The sequence below is a fragment of the Ambystoma mexicanum genome, chromosome 5p (assembly GCF_040938575.1).
Source record: "Ambystoma mexicanum isolate Mex_15411 chromosome 5p, UKY_AmexF1_1, whole genome shotgun sequence".
Taxonomy (NCBI): domain Eukaryota; kingdom Metazoa; phylum Chordata; class Amphibia; order Caudata; family Ambystomatidae; genus Ambystoma; species Ambystoma mexicanum.
In genome coordinates, this window is record NC_090930.1 from 1,365,880,389 (window position 1) to 1,365,900,287 (window position 19,899).

The 19,899-nt window shown below is 47.5% G+C and overlaps 1 protein-coding gene across 1 annotated transcript in view; it reads left to right on the forward strand.

Moving 5' to 3' along the window:
- The window catches only part of TRIO (trio Rho guanine nucleotide exchange factor), a 3,834,156-nt gene that overhangs the window by 1,486,357 nt on the left and 2,327,900 nt on the right, over positions 1-19,899 (forward strand). The window contains exon 13 of the mRNA XM_069613780.1: positions 19,043-19,217. Within this exon, the coding sequence (XP_069469881.1) occupies positions 19,043-19,217 (175 nt within the window). The remainder of the gene's footprint in view (positions 1-19,042; positions 19,218-19,899) is intronic.

Below are 19,899 nucleotides of genomic sequence, written 5' to 3' on the forward strand. Positions count from 1 at the left end.
TGTCAAGTCTTCGACCTCTCCTATCCTCTGTTCCGAGTCGTTGGTCCGTCTGTTCTAGTCGTGTGGTGAGTTCGGTCATGCAGGACCAGAACTCGGCTTTAATGTCCCGCATGAAGGCCACCAAGTCATCTCTGGTGGCGAGATTACCTTGCTCTTCCGGGGGCTTCTGCAGGGTGAGTTTAGGCGGGGGGTCCGGTTTCCTTGTCTTGTCTGTTGCTAGGAGCATGGTGGAAAAGTCTGCGGTTTTGGCTGGTTTGGTGAGTCTCGACATTTTGCTAGGGCTGAGACCCAGGGGATCCTCCTCTGGCTGGGTCGCCGGGGGTAGTCGAGACGTGGCAATCTTTGTCCGGGAGCACCTGGGGATGCTTTGGGGGGGGGGGGGGAGGATAAGTCATGGCCGGATCTGCTATAGACAGGGTCTCCTCGGAGGGTGAGGGATGAAGCCTCCCCAAGCGATGTCTTTTGGGGGAGAGGTTGATTTGCCAGCTGTATTTATTTTAAGGCTGCTGTGTTTATATCCAGGTATTGCCACTTTTGAATGTTGTGGGGGGGTTGGTTCAGCTTGAGGCGGTTCCCCTCCTTACCACAGAGCTGCAGCTATCCAGGATGATAGGTGTGGTGGGCAGGGGCGCCCCTGAAGATTATGGAGGCAGGAGACGTGGGAATGCCTTCAGAAGGAGGTCGAGGAGTGGTGTTGTGAAGCCCGGGGGGGTAGGAGCGATACGTGGCCCGCTCAGGGCGACCAGGATCCCAGATGGTAGAGGCCACTTTCCTCAGCTGGCGAGGTATCTGGTGGGCAGGGGCGCCCCAGGAAGCTGGAGGGAGGCACTAGATCCAGCGCCGGGGTGACCGTAGCGGGGGCTCCCAGGAATTTGGCCAGCAGAGAGTAGAGATCTACCCAGGGAGGGTAAGTAGCAGGCTGAGCCGCTGAGGGCTGGGGAGGCCGCACTTCAGGGCAGGCGGAAGGCAGAGCAGGATCTGTATCAGGGGAGAATGTAGCGTGTCTCCTTCAATGACGAGAGGGGGCCGGCACCCACCCGGCCAGGCCCCCGGCACCACTTCCAGAGAGCCGGGCCGCAGAGCCAGGGACAGATGGGGGGGGGGGGGTCCCAGGAGGCAGATGGGGCCTCAGGCCGCAGGCGGGGCCACCTAGGAGGGAGACGCCGTCGTCCCGCTGACCCTCGGCGCCGACAGTTGCAGGTGAGGGAGGTGGGGGGCGGATGAAGAGCCCTCGCCCTCGCACCCAGTCTGGAAGCCGGAGGGCTCCGGGGGCCCGGACGTCCCTCCAGGGAGCCGGGCCGCCGAGCGGATGAGGGTTGGGGAGCTCCAGAGGCTCTCCTCCAGGAGGGCCTCCCTCCGATATGTGCTAGTCGGGTCCGGCAGGCAGGAGAGTCGGAAGGCTAGAGGTGGCTCTGCTGGGGCTCAAGCTGCAGGCGGAGCCCTCCAGGGGAAGGAGGGAGACGGCGCTGTCTCCAGACTCCGCTCCAGTGGACACAGGCGAGGAGGGGTGGGGGGAGGGGCGGGTGGAGAGATCCCGGACCCGCGCCCAGGTTCCAGGCAGGAGGGCCTCGGGGTCCGGAGCGGCCGCCTCCTCAGCAGCCTCCGACAGCGAGACCCGGGGCCGGAGCGGAGGGAGGGAGCAGGAGGCACTATAGGCATTCAGACACTGGGTGCCGGAGGAGATGAGGGGCCTGGGTCACGGCCGCCATCTTGGCTCGCTGTAGTGAGACACCCGCACCAAGTTTCCCAGCCGCGTTTTCGTAATTCCTGCAGCGTTAATCTTCAGAATTGGAGCGATAGATGCGGGAGTGGTTCCGCCAGCCTCCCCCGCCAGAGGAACAGCAGCAGCGTTGCTGGAGCCGGCTAAATCTTAGTTGAGGCCGCGGGTCTCTATGGAGGCCATCAACGGAGCAGCCTCATCAGTGGCGCTCCAGGCCACGCCCCCCAATCAGCACTTCTTAACACATTCACTTACCTGCACTCTTTGGAGTCGGCAGGGACTTTCTCCTCCTGTCCGGAGGCGGAGAAGGGGGTACACATGAAAAATAAGCAGGTCCCCGGCTGAAGGAAGGAACTAGGCTGCACCACACGTGCTGGGCTGGCTTAGGCAGGCTCTCTCCTCGGCTCTCACAGATGCCATACCCTAACAGTAACTTGTGAAGTGAAGGTGGCGCCACGCTGCCTATGTCAAACAACACCCAGGTGACCCACCCCCCTCCCCCACACTCACCATGTCATTTCATTGTCTCAGAAGAACAGCCAATGAAAACTATATATTCTGTGTTACTATACAGAATTTGTCAAATACTGCATAGTAACGACAGAATGTTAGTTTTCATTGGCTGTTTTTGTTTCATTGCGATAGTCCCAGGCCGAGATAGAGATCACAAATCACAATGATTTATGATCGAACTCGCTCAAACAAACAAAACGTGCACTGGCCTGCATCAATTAGTTCCGGTGCCCAAAAAAGAGTGCTGGTGTTGCCCATGGGCAAACACCAGCACAAATTAAGCACTGATGGGATGTGTTACTTTTACTTTTATAAACGTTACTTCACTAACTGGATGCCTTTGTCACGCCTACCCATCACCGGCCTGAATCTTTATTATTTCTCTTTAAATATTAACATATTTTTGTTGAGGGTTCCCCATGAAATATTGGCGCCTGGCAACAGAGTGAATAATAAACTGGGCATGTGCCATGAGAAGCGCTGAGCTTATCATTTCTGCGACACTTGAGGTAACTTGGTGAAGGCCATTTTGCAGTCGTGTTTTTGGATAGGCAGGTTTTAGCCAGCTAGGACAATAAGATTTTCTTTGGGGACAGGAAGTTTGTCAAGGGATTTTTGTTTAGGGGAGGTGGGTGGGAACAATGTGATGGATGGCCTACGTAGCACACTTTTAAGATATGGGGTCGAGCGTCTCGAGGGGTATACATGCAGCTGACCTGGAGGCTGGGGCGGGTTAGTTGGGTCTGTCTAGTGGGGATGGGATGCTGTTCGTTTTCTTGCAAGTTCATGACAATGGTAAACCTTTGCCTGTTCATGCTCTGAAACTTAACTTGGCTAATTTTCTCTTGCGGTAATACTTACCTTTAAGAGGGGTTTGGCTTCCGTTTCTTGTCAGGTATGTTAGCCTCCAATTAAGGCCAGCAGTTGTACATTCCTCTGCAGAGGCTTGTACAAAAACTGCCTTTACAGGAGTGAGAGAATGAGGCAAGTAAGGGCTATAACTTTTAAGTAGATTGGTGCTGTCTTGCAAATGTTTAAATGTGTTTTGGATTTTTTCCCCGCAGATGGTCTATTGGTCTTTTATAGTACAAGCTAGTAGAATTGCGATGATCAAATGTATATAATTATGCAAAAATGTATTACTGCGAAATGTATGCTGCTTAATAATGAGGTGAAAATATTCTAGCAGTGAAGTGTCTGAAACCTAAATGGATGTATATGTGTTAATGATTTTGAGTTTGGTAAAGTGTGGTGTTGGTTATCTGAAGACAGGATGTTGCGCAGAAAAAGAATTGATGCTAATACTAGCAGCATGGAGCGTTAAATGAGCTAGTGTCAAACATTGAACAAAGTGAGTGATTTGCCGCATTTGCCATAACAAAGAGGGTTATAGATGTGACTTGTAAATCTAAAGACCGTTGAGAAAATGTACCTGGATGGTGAGCAGAGGCGGGTCCTACATGTATCTGTTGTTCAACATGTAACATAACACAGGGACAGACTTAAAAAAACATACCTATGGCTCCAGTGATCCTTCATTAATGCACTTTTTTTAACAGGCCATACAACTCTACAGGATGCCTATTGGAATCCTCCCTGGTTAGTAATACATTCTTTAAGGCCCTGCTCCTCTACTGGGAAAATAATTCTGAAGCCTCCAGATAATAAAGACGCTTCTTTGTTCAATACTGCATTGTCAATCAATTATTTATACTCCCTGGGCACTGCCTGTTTCGAGATCTCTGCTATCTCTCTGATCACAAGGTATCCCCTAATATCATTGGAAATAACTCACTACATACTAGGGGGCGGAGGGGTTGTAGAATGCACTACGCCATCCTGGTAATCTTAGTCACTTCGCTTCCAGACCTTCCACTGGGAGTGTTAATGTTTCCCAAACCCAAGACACAGCTCAGTGGCTCAGCAATTAATTCGCAAACTGTTATTTTGGGCAGGGCATTTTCCTTCAAGTCTCACCTCACTGAGTTCAGAAAGGTAATCCGTGTACTTCAGCCTCATATGAAGCAACTGGAAAACTCAGCACTACCATAGATTTACCCTTCTCTGCAATTCTTTGTTTGGAGAGCCTCCCGGTCTAATGCACAAGCTCCCTGTGTCGTCTGTCCGCTGACACTCTGGTGGATTTACCTTCCTCTGGTCCTGCCAGCGGGTTTCCTCCCCTCTAGTGATCCTGTCCACTTCACTGTATGTTGTTGTGAGCGCTGTCCCACCCTGTGTTTCACACTTGGGGCCGCTCTGCACTTTACATTTTGTGTGTATGGACGAGCTTTGTAATATCGGAGGCCTGAGTGAAGCCTAAAATGATGAAAAAGCTGAACAATCGGTCTGCAGTCACATGCATGCCCATGTTGGTCTCCTTTATTTGTCTTTTAATTATCATTGTTAAGTCCGGCCTATTTAAACTTGATACTTATATTGGACTGAAGTCTAAAAGACTGTTGTAATCTTGATGGTCTACGTTATATCTATTGTCTTTGTTCTTGTTTTAATGTTTTTTAACTTGCTGAGTGTACTATTTGCTGTTCACTTTCACAACTTGTTTAGAAGCACAGCTTTTGACCATACCTCACATGGTATATGTTTTTTAAAAAAACTTTATTTGTAAGACAGTCAGTACATGAGGTTCAGTGCAATTTGGTTAATTCATTACGTGACAATGGTACAGTTGTGAATACATGGGCTTTGAACATGTCGGTCGCACTAGATGCATGGTTCTCAAGAGATATTCAGGGATACAGTCTCTAATTCGGCAAGGTAGGCTTTAAATGGATAAAGCCTTCTTCACAGTCATTCACATATATCATGTCCTTAAACCAGCATTTCAATGTGGGCGCAGTTTTAGCTTTCCAGTATTTGAGTATATTCCTTTTTGCAACTGCACAGGCCACATTGAATAACCTGCACGTCTTAACTGGGACCTTTCCAATGTCGCCAAGTAGGTATTTGATGGGGACAAGGAGAATGGGGATATCGAGGTTGTCCTCCACAGCCCAGACCACCATCTTCCAGATTTCAAGTGTGTGAGGGCATGCCCAATACGTATGGAATGAGTCTGCTTGTTCTACTGGACATTTAGGGCAGCCAGGAGATGCATCGGGGGAGAATTTCACCACTTGTTGGGGAGAGAGGTGCAAGTGGTTCAGGATCCTGAATTCGATCAGTCTTAAGTTGGTGGAGATTGACACTGTTTTGGTAAGTTGCCCATATTTGGCCATCTGCATTTCGTCAATGAAAAAGCCTGCATATCCTTCATGGAATTACATGAGGGGGTATGGATTTGTATTGTTTTGTACAATTTGGATGTTCCACCGTTCATCCCGTCCTGTGCCATGACGTCGGTCATAAATGGGTGTGTCTCTGGTTCGCTCTGAAATGAGGGCCATCGTCTACAAAATGCTGCCCTCATTCTGTGGTATTGAAGGAACCTCAACGGTCCGTGTCCCAGTCTAGTCATAAAGTCAGCCAGTGACACAAATTTCCCATTGGGGAACATGTCACCTAGTTTTAATTGGGATTCCCAGGCATTCCTGATAGCCAGATCATACTTGGGGGCTATCCCAGGGAAACACCACAGGGGGACAGTTTACTGTAGGGCATACTGATGTTAATCCTCTTAAATACTCTGGCCCACACATTTACTGTGGTCTTAACCGAGTCAGAAGAACTATTATCTAATTAGCGTTCAGCGAATTAGACCACATGAAGATCAGTAGGGGAAACCTACAGTCGTCCGATACCAAGAACCAATATCTCACATATTGGCACCCGAGTGGCCAAATAATATATCTCAAAGTTGGGTGCTGAGAGGCTGCCAGTTCATATTATTCGGTCATCTTTGCCCAACTAATTTTAGCCGTCCCCCCCATTCCAAACAAACGAGGTGACCATGCATTGCAATTTGGAAAAGAAAATCCTCCCAGGCCATATGGCAATGTTACTAAATAACGATATCCAACCCTAAATTGATATTGGGAGGTTGTTCCAAATGTTAAGCTTGGCTTCTAGCTGATGTAAATATAGTTTGTGATTGTTTGCATACAGGGATCAATGGACACTGCAATGCCTAGATAGCGTATAAATGTTGGGGCCCAGCGGAAACCCATCATATCATCGGGCTGTGCTGTGGCGGGCGTGAGAGACAATGATTTAGATTTGGTGTTTATTCTATATCCACAGTATACAGAGAATTCTTGGACATCTCACATGATTGGGGCATGGTTGATTTCGGGGTCATGAATGTATAGTAGGGTATCGTCAGCATATACTGAGATCAGTTGTGGGGGGTCATTAATACAAACCCCTCTATGCAAGTGTTTGAAGCGAATGAATGCACTTGTAGCTCAATTTTGAGGGCAAACAATAGGGGGGGGAGAGGGTATCTGTGTCATGTGCCTCTGCCTAGGGAAAATGTATTCGAAAGGGTATTCGAAAGGGTATAGTTAGTTGGGACCGCGGCAATGGTGTTGGTGTAGAGAAGTTGAATATAACTCAGGAATTGAAGGCCGAATCTAAATCGCTTGAGAAGTGCGGACATATATTGTCATGACACTTTGTCAAATGCTTTCACAGCATTTAATGATACAACAATAACTTTGGCTTTGGGATCTAATTGGGCTACAATAGCGAACAGTCTTCATGAGTTCAGGAAGGTCGATCTGGTGGGTATAAATCCTGATTGATCAGGGTATACGAAGTGAATCATGCAGGGTTACAGACGGTTAGCTATGACTTTGGCAAATATTTTGTCGTCCGAATCATTTAAAGAGAGCGGGTTGTATGAAGCTACTTCCTGTGGGTGGGGTCTAAATGGTTTGGGTAAAACAGAAATGACCGCTTCGTGAAGCGACGAAGAGCCCCCATTGTGACAGCCTTTTTCCATAATGCTAGGAGTTTAGGAACAAGTTTGTGTAACACTTGCATAAATCTAGCCGCTTGATCTTTAATAGAAGAAATAATGTTGTCAGTGTTAAGGGGGCCTCTAGAGTTTCAGCTGCCTCTGATGACAGAACGGGGAGTGGGATCGCAGATATGTACTTGGGGAGATCGCTAGCAGACATGGTTTCAATATTGGTATACAGTGAAGAGTAAAATTCGCCAACTACTTTGTTAATTGCTGTTTCTCCCACACGTATTTCCCCATGTTGGTCACATATATTGATGATTGGTTGGCGAACCTTTTCAGCTTTGGTCAGTCATGCTAACGACTTACTGGCTTTATCTCCCTCGCCATATCTCCTTGCTCCCATGGGCTTATTGACATATATAATCTCTCTGTTGGCTAATTTATAAAATGCCTCAAGTTGTTCATGGATTTGAACCAGTGTCGATTCGTGAGTAGCTAATGCATGATCATTTTACAGGGTGCTTATTTTAGCTTCAGCCGTTTTGAGATCTCGGGGGGGGGGGGGGGGATGCGTGGGGGGGGCGGATAGTGCGAAGGGAGCCATGTGTCTTAGATATAATCTGTCCTCGCAGCCAGACCTTAAAAGCCTTCCACACCGTCTCGGGAGGATAGCTCAGCGGCAACATGCTCGCCTTGGAAGCAAGACGACATGGAGCAACACAGGTTCGAGCCCCGGGTCCGCGATTAGAAACCTCTGGGTATTAAGCGCGTTATAAATAACCTATCATATCATATATAGAGTCTACTGTATCATTAAGCGCAAAACAATCTGTTCTCTCTACCCTCAGTGGGGTCACTACAGTAGCGTCGCGAAGGGAGGCCGGGGGCATTTTCTAGAGTTGGGGGCTCTTGAGCGTGTCTCCTTGATGTCAAGTAGTACAGGAGAATGATCTGAGCTCGTGAGTGGGAAGATTGTGCATTCATTGGTATGCGGGGTCCAATTAGGTGTGATTAGCCAAACATCTATACGTGACCCTGACTTATGTATGGATGAGTGAAAAGTTAATTCCTCATCGTGGGGGTGTAATTCCCACCATATCTCTGTAAGGGGTAGGTATCTCATTGATTGGGTAATAGCCTGAGGCGATCTGGTCAATGTATGGGGATTTCTGCAGGATCCGTCACACAGCGGGTCCAGAATGTTGTTGAAGTCCCCTCCCCAAAGAACCCAGGTATTGTGTATGGGGCTTATCAAGTTTATGATGTTGAGGTACAACTCTGGATAGTCTATATTCGGACCATACGTGTTAATGAGCACAGTGGGTTGTCCATGCAAGTCACCCAAAACAATGATATACATGCCTAACCGATCTACAGTGGTTTTTGAGACACGATAGCCGAAAGAACCCCCCCTTAGATTGTGAAGAGTAATTGGTTGCAAATTTCTGGGGCCCCCAGATGCATGCAAAGGAGTCGACCAATCTGCTCAACGCGTGGGTCTCTTGCAGCATTAAAATGTGTATTCTGTGCCTTTACTGAGATCACAAATATTCCATTTAAGCAAACTAATGCACTGACTACCGCTCCCCATCATGTAGCAGAAGGGAATCTATCGCCCCGGTAACCGTGCAATAGCTAACCAACAAATGTCCCTCATGTGTGACAATCGATTTTTGTGTTTTAAACCTTTTAACTTCCGACCCCCTCCCTTAGTGTAATCCAAACATGACAGTGTTGCGCCATAAGCAAAAAGCCATCTCTAAACAGTGGGAGACGGCCTGCAAACGTCCAGCAAACATCAGCAAGAATTTTGTCAGTTGCTCCCGCAACCACTATAAGGAGAATCCCAAGGTATAGCTTGTGTTATAGTGGGGATATGAGAGCAGCTCCATAGAGTTTCATCTTGGTTGCAGTCATGGAACTGGTGATAGCATTTCACAGGCAACAGTTCACATAGTCGGGTGACAAAATGCCATGTGGGTTAAGTCAATTGGTGTCAGGAGGCATCGGAATGGTTCGTTCAATGTAGGATGAGGCGTCCTCTGGGGTTTCAAAGAAATGGGTTATGCCTGTGTGTTGTATTCGTAGTTTAGCTGGGAAGATCATGGCATATGGTATTTTCCTGTCTCGTAGAGTGTGTTTTAATTGGTCAAAGTTACTACGGGCCATCTGGACTCCAGTTGAAAAATCAGGGTGTATATATGTGTATATATATATATATATATATATTACCCTGGTCGAATTGTAGGGAGCCCTTTTCTCGTGACAATCGACGTATTGGGTTCACGGTCGCAATAACTGAGGAGGCGGGCAATAATTGTCCGAGGGGGGGGGGCACCAGGTTTGGAGGTTGGCACCAGAGAATGGTGTGCCCTTTCTACGACGAATTGCGCAGAGAATTGTAACCTCTGGGAACAAAGCGCGTAGCATGTCCTCTGCATAAGTCTCCATGGGGATATTCCATGGTTTCTCCAATACGCCCACTATCCTGATGTTGTTCCGCCATAACCACAATTCTAGGTCATTGCATTTAACCTTAGTTTTCAGTTTTTTTTAAAATATCTGCTCAATGTCCTTTCTGTGTGTGGCAACCGTGTCTTCTAGGTCTCCAACCTGGTTTTCAGCCTGCGTGATGGAGTCTGCTCTCCTTATTGATTTGCTTTAAGTGAATTCACTGTTGAGTCAATATCGGGCAACTTAATGCCACGAAGCCCGCCTGCATTGCGATCATATACAGATCCATGGCCGGGTTACTGGAGGAACAGGTGTCTGAGGGTAGCTTCTGTGGGCAGGCGGGTCGTTGCCTGGCCGGGATGTGCCTGCAAAAGCATCCATGAGGTCCATCTTGCTACCCTTCGCTCCTCCTTGAGTCATTACCACACACAAAGACAGTGGGGGTCATTACGACCCAGGCGGTAAGTACGCCGACTTTACCACCATGGTGTAAACTACGTTTACACCATGGTGGATGGCGGATTTACCGCCCCATTCCAAGGTGAGTGGGGCGGTAAATCCCCATTTCCCATTTTACCCTTCCCAATTCCCATTTTTGCCCCATAGGGCATAATGGGAGTGGGGAAGGCGCTAATTACGCCACCGTAAATTACGGTGGCGTAATTAGCACCAAGGCGGTTTAGCGCCATGGATTTTAACGGCTGCTAAAAGCAGCCGTTAAAATCGGAATCAGGCGTTAAGGGTTAACGACGGCGTTAACCCTTAACGCCTGAGTTGTAATGAGGCCCAGTATGTGCTTAATCTGTTGTTCAGAGGAGCATTGTTGTTGAGGCTCTGGTGGTTGCTTGGGTCGGTATGCACTCCTCGTACAATGGGAAACACGGGCACAGGATTTGTTGGTAGTGGTACTGGGCCAGTGCACTGGGGTTGTGGTTTGTTCAAATTGCTGCCTTAGTGGGTGACTGGTGCTCAACCATGCATTAGGGGGGAGATCCACCTGCACTTCATTGCTGCTATGCTTGAGTGTTTCAAAATTATGGTCTGCCTGCAGTTAGTGGGATTTGCGGTCCTTGGGGCAGATTGTTGTGTTTTAATGAGGCCGGTGTCAGCCCAGTCCTGTGATGTGGAGCCGTGGTCTTGACTGTATTTTAGTGAGGCTGGTGTCAGCCCAGTCCTGTGGTGGCGCCAGGGTCTTGTCAGCGGCAGGCTGCAAATGCATTTCGAGTAGGCAGATGTGTGTGCCCGCACTCTGCTGTGAAACTTTCTTAATAGTAACGGGATGGTTCTGGCTGAGGCTGCGTGTATCAGCGAGTCACAGATGATCAGGCGAGTGTACCGGGCTCCGCCTCCCGGACGTCTATTTTGTTATTTAATGGCCTGTAAGTCAGGCTCCGGTACTCGGGCCCCTGGTGTTAGGGAGAATTCTCCTTCTAGGGCTAATTTCCCTCACCTAGTGAGTCCCCCAGCAGCTTTGCTGGATTTCTGGAGTTTATCTTTCCACCTGGTAAGAGTGTACATCCTTTTTCCACTCTTACATGTGTTTTGGCCTATGTGGTGTTACTCATTGTGTGATCTTGGGCACGGGAGCACACCACTCCAAGCGCCCCTGTTCTTGTATGGGTTGCACAGCACCTTTAGTGTAGTAACCCAGGGTTGTCTTTAAGACTTCACTCTGACTCCATTTCGCTGGGGCTGACTACTGTCCCCCAGAGAAAGGTAAAGTTGCCATTTTCTTTACATAGTCATTTTTACCACAGACCCAGTAAACCCCATCTTACATGGAGTACTGGAAAGGGCTAATCTGTACCCCTTTTCTGTCTGTCCCTCCCTGAGCATTGTTTTGCTCTTTTATCATTTGGACTTGGCTGGTGGCAGTGGTATCTACCCTAACTTTTCTACCGTGATTATATTAGATAAACGTGGTATTGTTCTTGGCAATTATATTAGCCTCGAACATAAACCCGCTTGACCAAATCGTCTTTCTTTTGGCTTCGGTTGGGTTTATTCGCCATTTCTTTTTGTTAAAGTCCTTCTTGTGTTTTACTTTGCGCGGCAAACTAGGTTTGCTTTCTTTGTTCACCGTCTTTTGGCGGGCTTCTGCAGAGAAGCCCTCCTCTTGGCGCCTGGGTGTCTAGGTAGACTGAATGTGGGGAAGGGGTGTAGTCACCCCCTGCATAGGGTATCCTAGGAAACCTAAGTCGCACTTTGCCATGATTGGCTGAGGTGGTTGTCCCAGCCGGACAACCCCCCTGCTGCGTGATTGACAGCCAGGCTGTGTGAATGGGGGGTTTGCGTATAAAAGGCAGGTCTCTTGGGCTAGAAGTCAGTCGCCTCTGGAACTACAAGGAACCGAAGAGAAGTGGAGAGAACAACGGCTGCTGCAACTACCCCGTTCCGGTGAAGCCCTGCTGCAGTCCTGAGCTATCTTCCCTTCGACGACTAAGAGAAGATCCAGTCCGGAGTCTCCTTCCCTTGAGCCTGGTGGGGATAACCAGCTCATCTTCTTCAGCCAGAGGTCTCCGCCGTGGTCAAAATCGCTGCAGACTGCTGTAGTAGTCCAGACAGCCACCTGCTGAGCCTCTCCTGTTTTTAAGGAGCACACCTTTGTGTTGTCGCTGCTGTCGGCTTCATCCCTGTGTGGTGCAGACCCCCTTCAGACGTCCTCCTTCACAACGAAGCTCCAGGAATCGTGGGTCTGCGGGAAACCAACAGGAACAACTGCCAGGGCACCAGCTGCATCGCGGGAATAATGTACTGTGTTCTACTTGAGGAAACTGGGTGAATCCCTTTTCTTCATCCTCAAGGTTTCTTATAACGTTTGCATCCGAACATTAACAATATTCAAGTACTTTTTGGCTACATGGAATCGTGAACTGTCTAATCTTCGGTGTGATCTTCGGCACAGGCCTCTGTTAGGCAGAAACCTGTGCAGTTCCCTTAGGGACCACTGCAAAAGGCTTAAGAGTACAGGTGTTGGCAGTAAACCCAATTGGTAGCAGTCTGTACCACCCAGATTTACCTGGTAGCTGTGGCTGAGCAGCCAGACTTCCCTCAAGAAGAGTTAGACAGTATATAGAGTATACAAGATGGGTACCAAAATACAGTAGCACGAGCAAACGCTGACCAGAGCTTGGGTATAAAAGTATATAATTATTTATTTAAAAACACACTTTGTAAAATACACTAACACTAATATGGCAAGCAAGTTCAAACAGTCACTATTAATATATATACATCCCAGATTACTTATTGAACAAGTCTTAGTTAAAACACCACTTATTTACAGACACAGGTGAGCGCTTAACCTAAGATGGCACTCCAATAAGTTAATTAAAAAGGGAGGGAAAAAGGCAGAATTAGGAAAATACACAATACCAACACTCTAAGAGAACCAGAGCAAGTCAGAAAAGGCAAAGTCTACTGAGGAGCAAGAAAGTCATAGGCCAGGCCCACTCTTGGAGAGAGCAAGGCGGAATGTGTCCAAGATCACACAGTTTAATAGTACTTTAAAGAGTCTTTGCAGATAGTTCGAAAAGGGTTGGATCAGCTCAGAGAAAGTTAAGTAGCAGGTCCCAAGTCAACCCAGGATAGAAAGTCAAGGATTTACGGGACACCTTGAACAGTCTGTTACAAGGGAGACCAGGCGGGACACAGTACCTGAAATGGTGAGAAAACTCCAGCGGGGGCAGTTGTTCCTGGCAGCGGGTGCAAGTCGGTGTTTCGTCCAGAGGAAGAGAAGGCCTCGACGTGGAGGAAAGCTGGAGGTCGTTGCACTGCCAGGGAAGAAACCAGCCACAGAGTTTCCCGGTTAAAAGGTACTACCCTCTTATTTTCGGTAGTGGTGAAGCATGGCTATCCTGCCGCCGGGGTGCTTGGCACAGGCGATTCGACCACGAGACGATCCAGGAAGGCGAAAAGAGGGCGAACTGGTTATCCCCACCAGTTCAGAGGAAGAAGACTCTCTCCAGGATGAAGATCTTCTCTGTCGTTGGGAAGTGGTGAGACGGTTCAGCAGGGCTCCACCGGTGGTGTCGTCGTTGCAGGTCGGCTCAGCTTCTCCTTCTTCGGATTCTTTGGTCCTGTGGCGACTTCTGAAGTTCCAGTCCCCAAAGCCCTGCTTTTATGCAGAAAACCCCCATTCATCAGTCCTAGCTGTCACTCAAACATGCTAAGTGGTGAGCCGGGCGGCTCACCAATGGGCCAATCACACAAGAGTGCAACTTGGGTTGCCGAGGCAACTCAGTCCAGGGTGCCTAAACCCCCCTCCCACACATCCTGTAGACCCAGACAGAGTGGCACCACTTTTGGAGGCTTCTGTGGAGAAGCCCGCCAAAAAGTGGAACAAAGGGCTCGACTTGGGTTGGAGTTACAGAGGCGAACACAAACGCCATTTTAAAACCGAGTCCTGGCAAAAAGACCCAACCGTGGAATAAATATTAAATAACCCGGCGGTATCTTTAACATTGCACCAAGAAGTGGTGCGTTTAAAATGAATGGGAAAATCCCATAGGAAATATTCTGGTGGAATGTTTCACGTGGTAACCACTGCCACCAGCCAGAAACTCTACGAGGGGGGACTGCACAGTGCCCCCTCGAAAAACAGACCCAGGGGCAATCTAATTACCCCTACCAGTACTTCCACAATAAGATGGTGTGTACTGGGTTCTGTTCACAATTTAAGACTAGTAAAGGCAATGGTGACTTTACATGCCCTGGGAGACAGTAGTCAGTCCCAGGGTATGGAGTCTGTTTGGGGGTCACTACGACACCCCTGTGTTACTGCACTGAGGGTGCTGTGTAACACACTTACCAAAACTACATGAAACCCTATGGAGTAAAAGACCCCATAAAACACATAACAAAGTCAAAGGATATCTCAAATCATGTCTAAGAGTGGGAGAAAAAGAGTCTCACTCTTAGCAGGAGAAAAATATAAACCCCAAAAATCCAGCAAAGCTGCTGGGGGATTCACTAGGTTTGGGAAATTAGCCTTAACAGAGAATTCTCCCTAACAGCCTCCGGTGTCACCTAAACCTGGCTCCGACCCTTTGACTTTTGAACTCCTGTTTCTGATTGTTTCTCGATTCTGTCTGCCTAACCTAAATATTGCCTGTGATTTTTTTGCCTCCAACTCCCTCTGGGTATCTCAGGTGCTAAGTGTGTTTTTGCCCCGGTAGCATTTCATGTCACGGATACGCGTTTATTTAGTAGCCCGAACTGTCAAAAAGTGATTGCAACCGTATCCGCGGTATCGTGTTTTGTTCATAACACTGGTTCATTCAAACACAGGGTACTTACCTTGAGACTTACTGTACAAAGTGAATTGGTTAGTTGTAGTATATTTAACGTGTGGTTATGTTTAAAGTTTAATAGAGGTGTTGTGTTTATAACTGATGGTTTAAAAATAAATGTACTTATATTTTTTACCTGAAACCTTGAGTCAGTGTTTGCTTGAGTCAAAGTAATTGTGGTCCCTTTGTGTAATCTCTCCTACTGCTCATATACTCTTGAGATATGCCTGGCTGCTATGCTACTTCTACCACTATAACCTAGTAGCACGGGCTTGTACCAAAGATAAAACTTGTATTGCCACCTGTGGTCTTAATCAGGTGTAGTGGTCCCTAAAGGCACTGCACAGGATTCTGTCTAACACCTGGTGGGGTTGTTGTCCGCCAGGGCAGTGTACTGTAGTGCACAGCGGATGGAAGGGTGGATGCTCTAGGGCCGACCCACTGCCGTTTGAAGTTCTTGGAGCTTGTCCCTCAATTGCCAGCTGTTTTCTACGTATTACCCCAGCGGCTGTCTGGCGGCATGGCTTATGGGCCCGCTCTGCAATCAGCCTGTGAGGCTGTGCTTGATTACGAGGGGGGATTACGTGCCTGATCGTGCAGCCATTTAAACCAAGATTTGTTCTAATGGTGCTGCATAGGTTCCCGTACAGTGTGCTGTCCTCGCTTCAGTTGTGTAATGCCTTGGAAGTCATGATATTTCACGGAGGATATGTGTGGTCACGGAGCTTCACGGGTTAGGCAGCCATTCTTGTTGCTGCTCAACAGCGCCCCCTCGTTATGTGTTTTTAATTGTGTTAATGAAGTCAGACTTTATTTGGTTGTACCAAGAATGCATTATTTATTTACCTTCTTGTTAGGGAGAATTCTCTGTTTAGGCTGAATTTCCTAACCTAGTGAGTCCCCCAGCAGCTTTGCTGGATTTTTGGGGTTTATTTTTTCTCCTGCCAAGAGTGAGACTCTTTCACCCTCACTCTTGGACATGACTTGAGAGTGTTTCTGTGACTTGCTATGTGCTTGTGGGCTAGGGGGTATTTTTTCCCCATAGGCTATCATTGGTTTTTGAATGTGTGTTACACAGCACCCTCAGTGCAGTAACACAGGGGTGTCCTAGAGACCCCCAAACATAGACTCCACACCCTGGGACTGACTACTATCTCCCTGGGTCTGTAAAGTCACCATTGACTTTACTAGTCTTAACTTAGGAACTTAACCAGTACAAACCATCTTACTGTGGAAGTACTGGTAGGGGCAATTAGATTGCCCCTGGGTCTGTTGTCGAGGGGGTACTCTCCTGTCCCCCCTTGCTGAGTTCTGGCTGGTGGCAGTGGATACCACGGAAATGTTCCACCGGAATATTTCCCAATGGGATTTCCCATTGTTTTTAATGCACCACTTTTTGGTGCAATGTTAAAGATACCGCCGGTTTATTTAATATAAATTCACCGGTTGGGATTTTTTGCCAGAACTCGCCGCCAAAATGGCGTCTATGTTCACTTCAGTAACCCTGAACCCGAGTCGAGCCTTTGTTCCACTTTTGGCGGGCTTCTGCACAGAAGCCCTCCACAGTGGTGCCATTCTGTCTGGGTACCACAGGGGGTGTGGGAGGGGGTTTAGGCACCCTGGACTGAGTTGCCTTGCCAACTCATGTCGCACTCTGGTGTGATTGGCCCAAGTGGTGAGCCACCCCGCTCACCACTTAGCATGTTTGAGTGACAGCTAGGCTGTATGAATGGGGGTTTGCTGCATAAAAGCAGGGTTTTTGGGACTGGTTCTTCAGAAGTCGCCACAGGACCTAAGAAGCCGAAGAGGGAGAAACCGAGCCGACCTGCCAAGACGACACCACCGGTGGAGCCCTGCGGAACCGCCTCACCACTTTTTCCGACGACAGAGGAGATCTCCCGCCGGAGAGTCTCTTTCCCTTAACTGGTGGGGACAACCAGTTGCTGCCTTCTTTTCGCCGTCCCGAAGCATCTCGTGGCCGCCTTGCCTGTGCCAAGCACCCCGGCAACCGGGATACCACTTTTTACCTCAACCGCGAAAGAGGGGTAAAATCCTTTGTGACCGGAAAACTCCACGGCTGGTCTCATCCCTGGTAGTGCAACGACCTTCAGCTTTCCTCCACGTCGAGATCACCTCTTCCTCTGGACGACGCCGCGACTTGCACCCACTACCAGGAACAACTACCACCGCTGGAGGATCCTTTCCACTTTTAAAGGTACTGTGTTCCGCCCGGCTTCCCTTGCCACCGATTGTACGGGGTAGATTTAGCCCTCGGCTCTCGAACATGGGTAAGCCTGGGACACCCTAACTAAACTTTTTCTAAATTCAGTAAAACCTTTTCTACTCACCTTCAAAGACTTGTGACATTGTGTGATCTTGGGCATATTTTCGCCTGGCTCTCTCTAAAGCGGGCCACAAACCAATTCTCCTTGTTCCACAATTGACTGCCTTTTCTAACCTTATGTGAAAAGTGTTTTACCTTGCTGCTTTCATTACTTCTGCTTTTCCCCCCCCTTTTCTAATAACTTGTTGGTGTCATCTGACGTTAAGCGCTCACCTCTGTTTGGAAATAAGTGGTGTTAACTTAGACTTGTCCAACAAATGACTAGGGATGTACATATAAGTAATGGTGACTGTGTTTTGACTTACTTACCTTTTTCTGTGCTAGTGTAATTTATGAGTGTGCCTTTAAAATAAATAAGTATATACTTTTACACCTAGCTCTGGTCAGTGTTTGCTTGTACTACTGTGCCTCTGTACCTATCCTGTATCCTCTATATACTGCCTAACTCTTCTTGAGGGAAGTCTGACTGCTCAGCCACAGCGACCACAGTGAATCTGTGTGGTACAGACTGCTACCAAGTGGGTTTACTGCCAACACCTGTAGTCTTAAATCTTTTGCAGTGGTCCCAGAGGGAACTGCACAGGTTTCTGCTTAACACTTCTCATTTTAACGGATACTTTGATCCTTTGTAAACTTTTAGCTGCCTAGTAAGGGAGCCAGAACGGCATACTTTTAAAGACAATGGGCCTCATTGAAAAATCTGCCGGGCCGGAAATAAGGGTGCTGATAGCAACGTACCAGCACCCTTTCCGGACCGGGAGACTATAACTGTGCCTGCCGTTGCGCCCGGCAAGTCTGACCTGCCAGGCGCAACAGCCCCGGTAAGCACAGTTGTCACGGAAGCACCGGCACCGTTACAAATGGTGCCGGTGCTTCTGAGTCCCCATTCCTTGGACTCCACAGCAATCGGGACTAACCTTTCCCGGTGCATGATATCCCAGCCGCTGGGGACTTTTAATGTCGCGGTGGCACCAGGATACCAGGCGCCTGAAACCGTGCTACAGTCGGTAGCGGGTTACCGCCAGACTTGTAATGAGGTCCAATGATATGAATTGTCTAATCTTAGACAATCAGACTTTAACCTCCCTTTCCTATGTTTTTGATTGTTTACCACTTCTTGAAAATTCTTATGTGGTGTAAAGTTGTCCCCTCTGTTGATCTGCTTCTTTACAACAAAGCATTTTACTATCAAAACTTAAATATAGTTGTATTCTATTATTGACAAAAGCAAATTCAGATCAAACAGATTTGAGGACTTTTCGACTGACATTATTTTAGGGAAGATTATTTAAAATGTGATAGCAAATTATCTTGAAACGCATTATCAGGCACCGTCCTGCCAGTACCTTTTTAGACCTTGATGCATGATTGAGACTGCTACTCTACTGGCGGTGGATGGGAAGATAAAAAAAGTTATCTTTTTACTATGTTAATCTGGTTTTAATCTGTATTTTGTTTTGTTTCTAATTTAATTTTATGTCATATCTTTACTTTATACTGTAAACGTCAAATTTTAAATGTTCTGTGCTCATTTGGGAGCCTCGCTAGCGCTTTCCTCAACCTGTAAATAATAGGAGCCAAAAAAGGAATTTATGGCCTAACACCAGTTTGCTGAAAAGGATTGAGTGTCTAGCCACTTAGCAAAAACACAGATGTTAGTAGCAAGAATCTGGTTAACTAATGAGGTATGCATGAATGGCAACAATATATCATACAAGACTATCAAAATGTTGATTTGTAAATATGCATAATATATTGTGTTTTTACATTGAAAATTACAGTCTGGTGCCATTTGTATAGATTTTAGAGCATTTTGACCGAAGGTTGGCTGCATCTGTTCAATCCTCTCCGTTTAGGGATTCTGCCATTTCCAGTAACAAAACACCACACAACAGCTCCATCAATCACATAGAAATGGTTCTTCAGCAGCTGGATGAAGCCCAGTCTCAAATGGAGGAGCTTTTTCAGGAGCGCAAGATCAAACTGGATCTGTTTTTGCAGTTAAGGATATTTGAAAGGGATGCTATAGATGTAAGTATACTATTCTGCCAAGTTACTTACATTTCTAACTGTACTGTTATTTTAATTGGAACCATTTGAGTTAGGATTGCATGTATAAATGACATGATGGCGTTCTAGCTTATTTTTTACAAGTTGTCCAGACCTCATATATGGTGATTTCAATAGGGTCCTGATGCAGGTAGGACTGGATCCTCAGCGTCCCTTGGCTCAACTTTGGTGATGTTGGTGGAACACTCAAGGCCGATCTGTCAATAGAAGAGTGAAGAGGGATAATGCTGCTGGTATCCTGGTAACGGGAATGTGCCCCATGGACACCTGGACATTTGAAGAATGTATCTAAAGAATGTTCGGGAAGAACCAGGGACATTACTGGGGCATTTAGTACCGTGACCTAATGTTATAAACCTTCTTGGGCTGGCATGAACCACCACATGAACGATGATACAGCTAAAGTATGCCTACGTTTGACTTGCAAGCAGTTGTCCTGCCAAGACACTGAAACTGCTGTTGAATTGGTGCAAATGAGAAATTGAAACAGAAATGTGCAATTATGTGTCCAAGAAAGGCACTTTGAGCTAAAATAAATAAGTAGTAGAGGCCACCAGCTTCTTTTTGGCAGTACCCTCTGTCTTGCTAAAATACGAAAAGCAAATATCATCTGCTTACAGGAGACGTGGCTGTCCACCTCCCC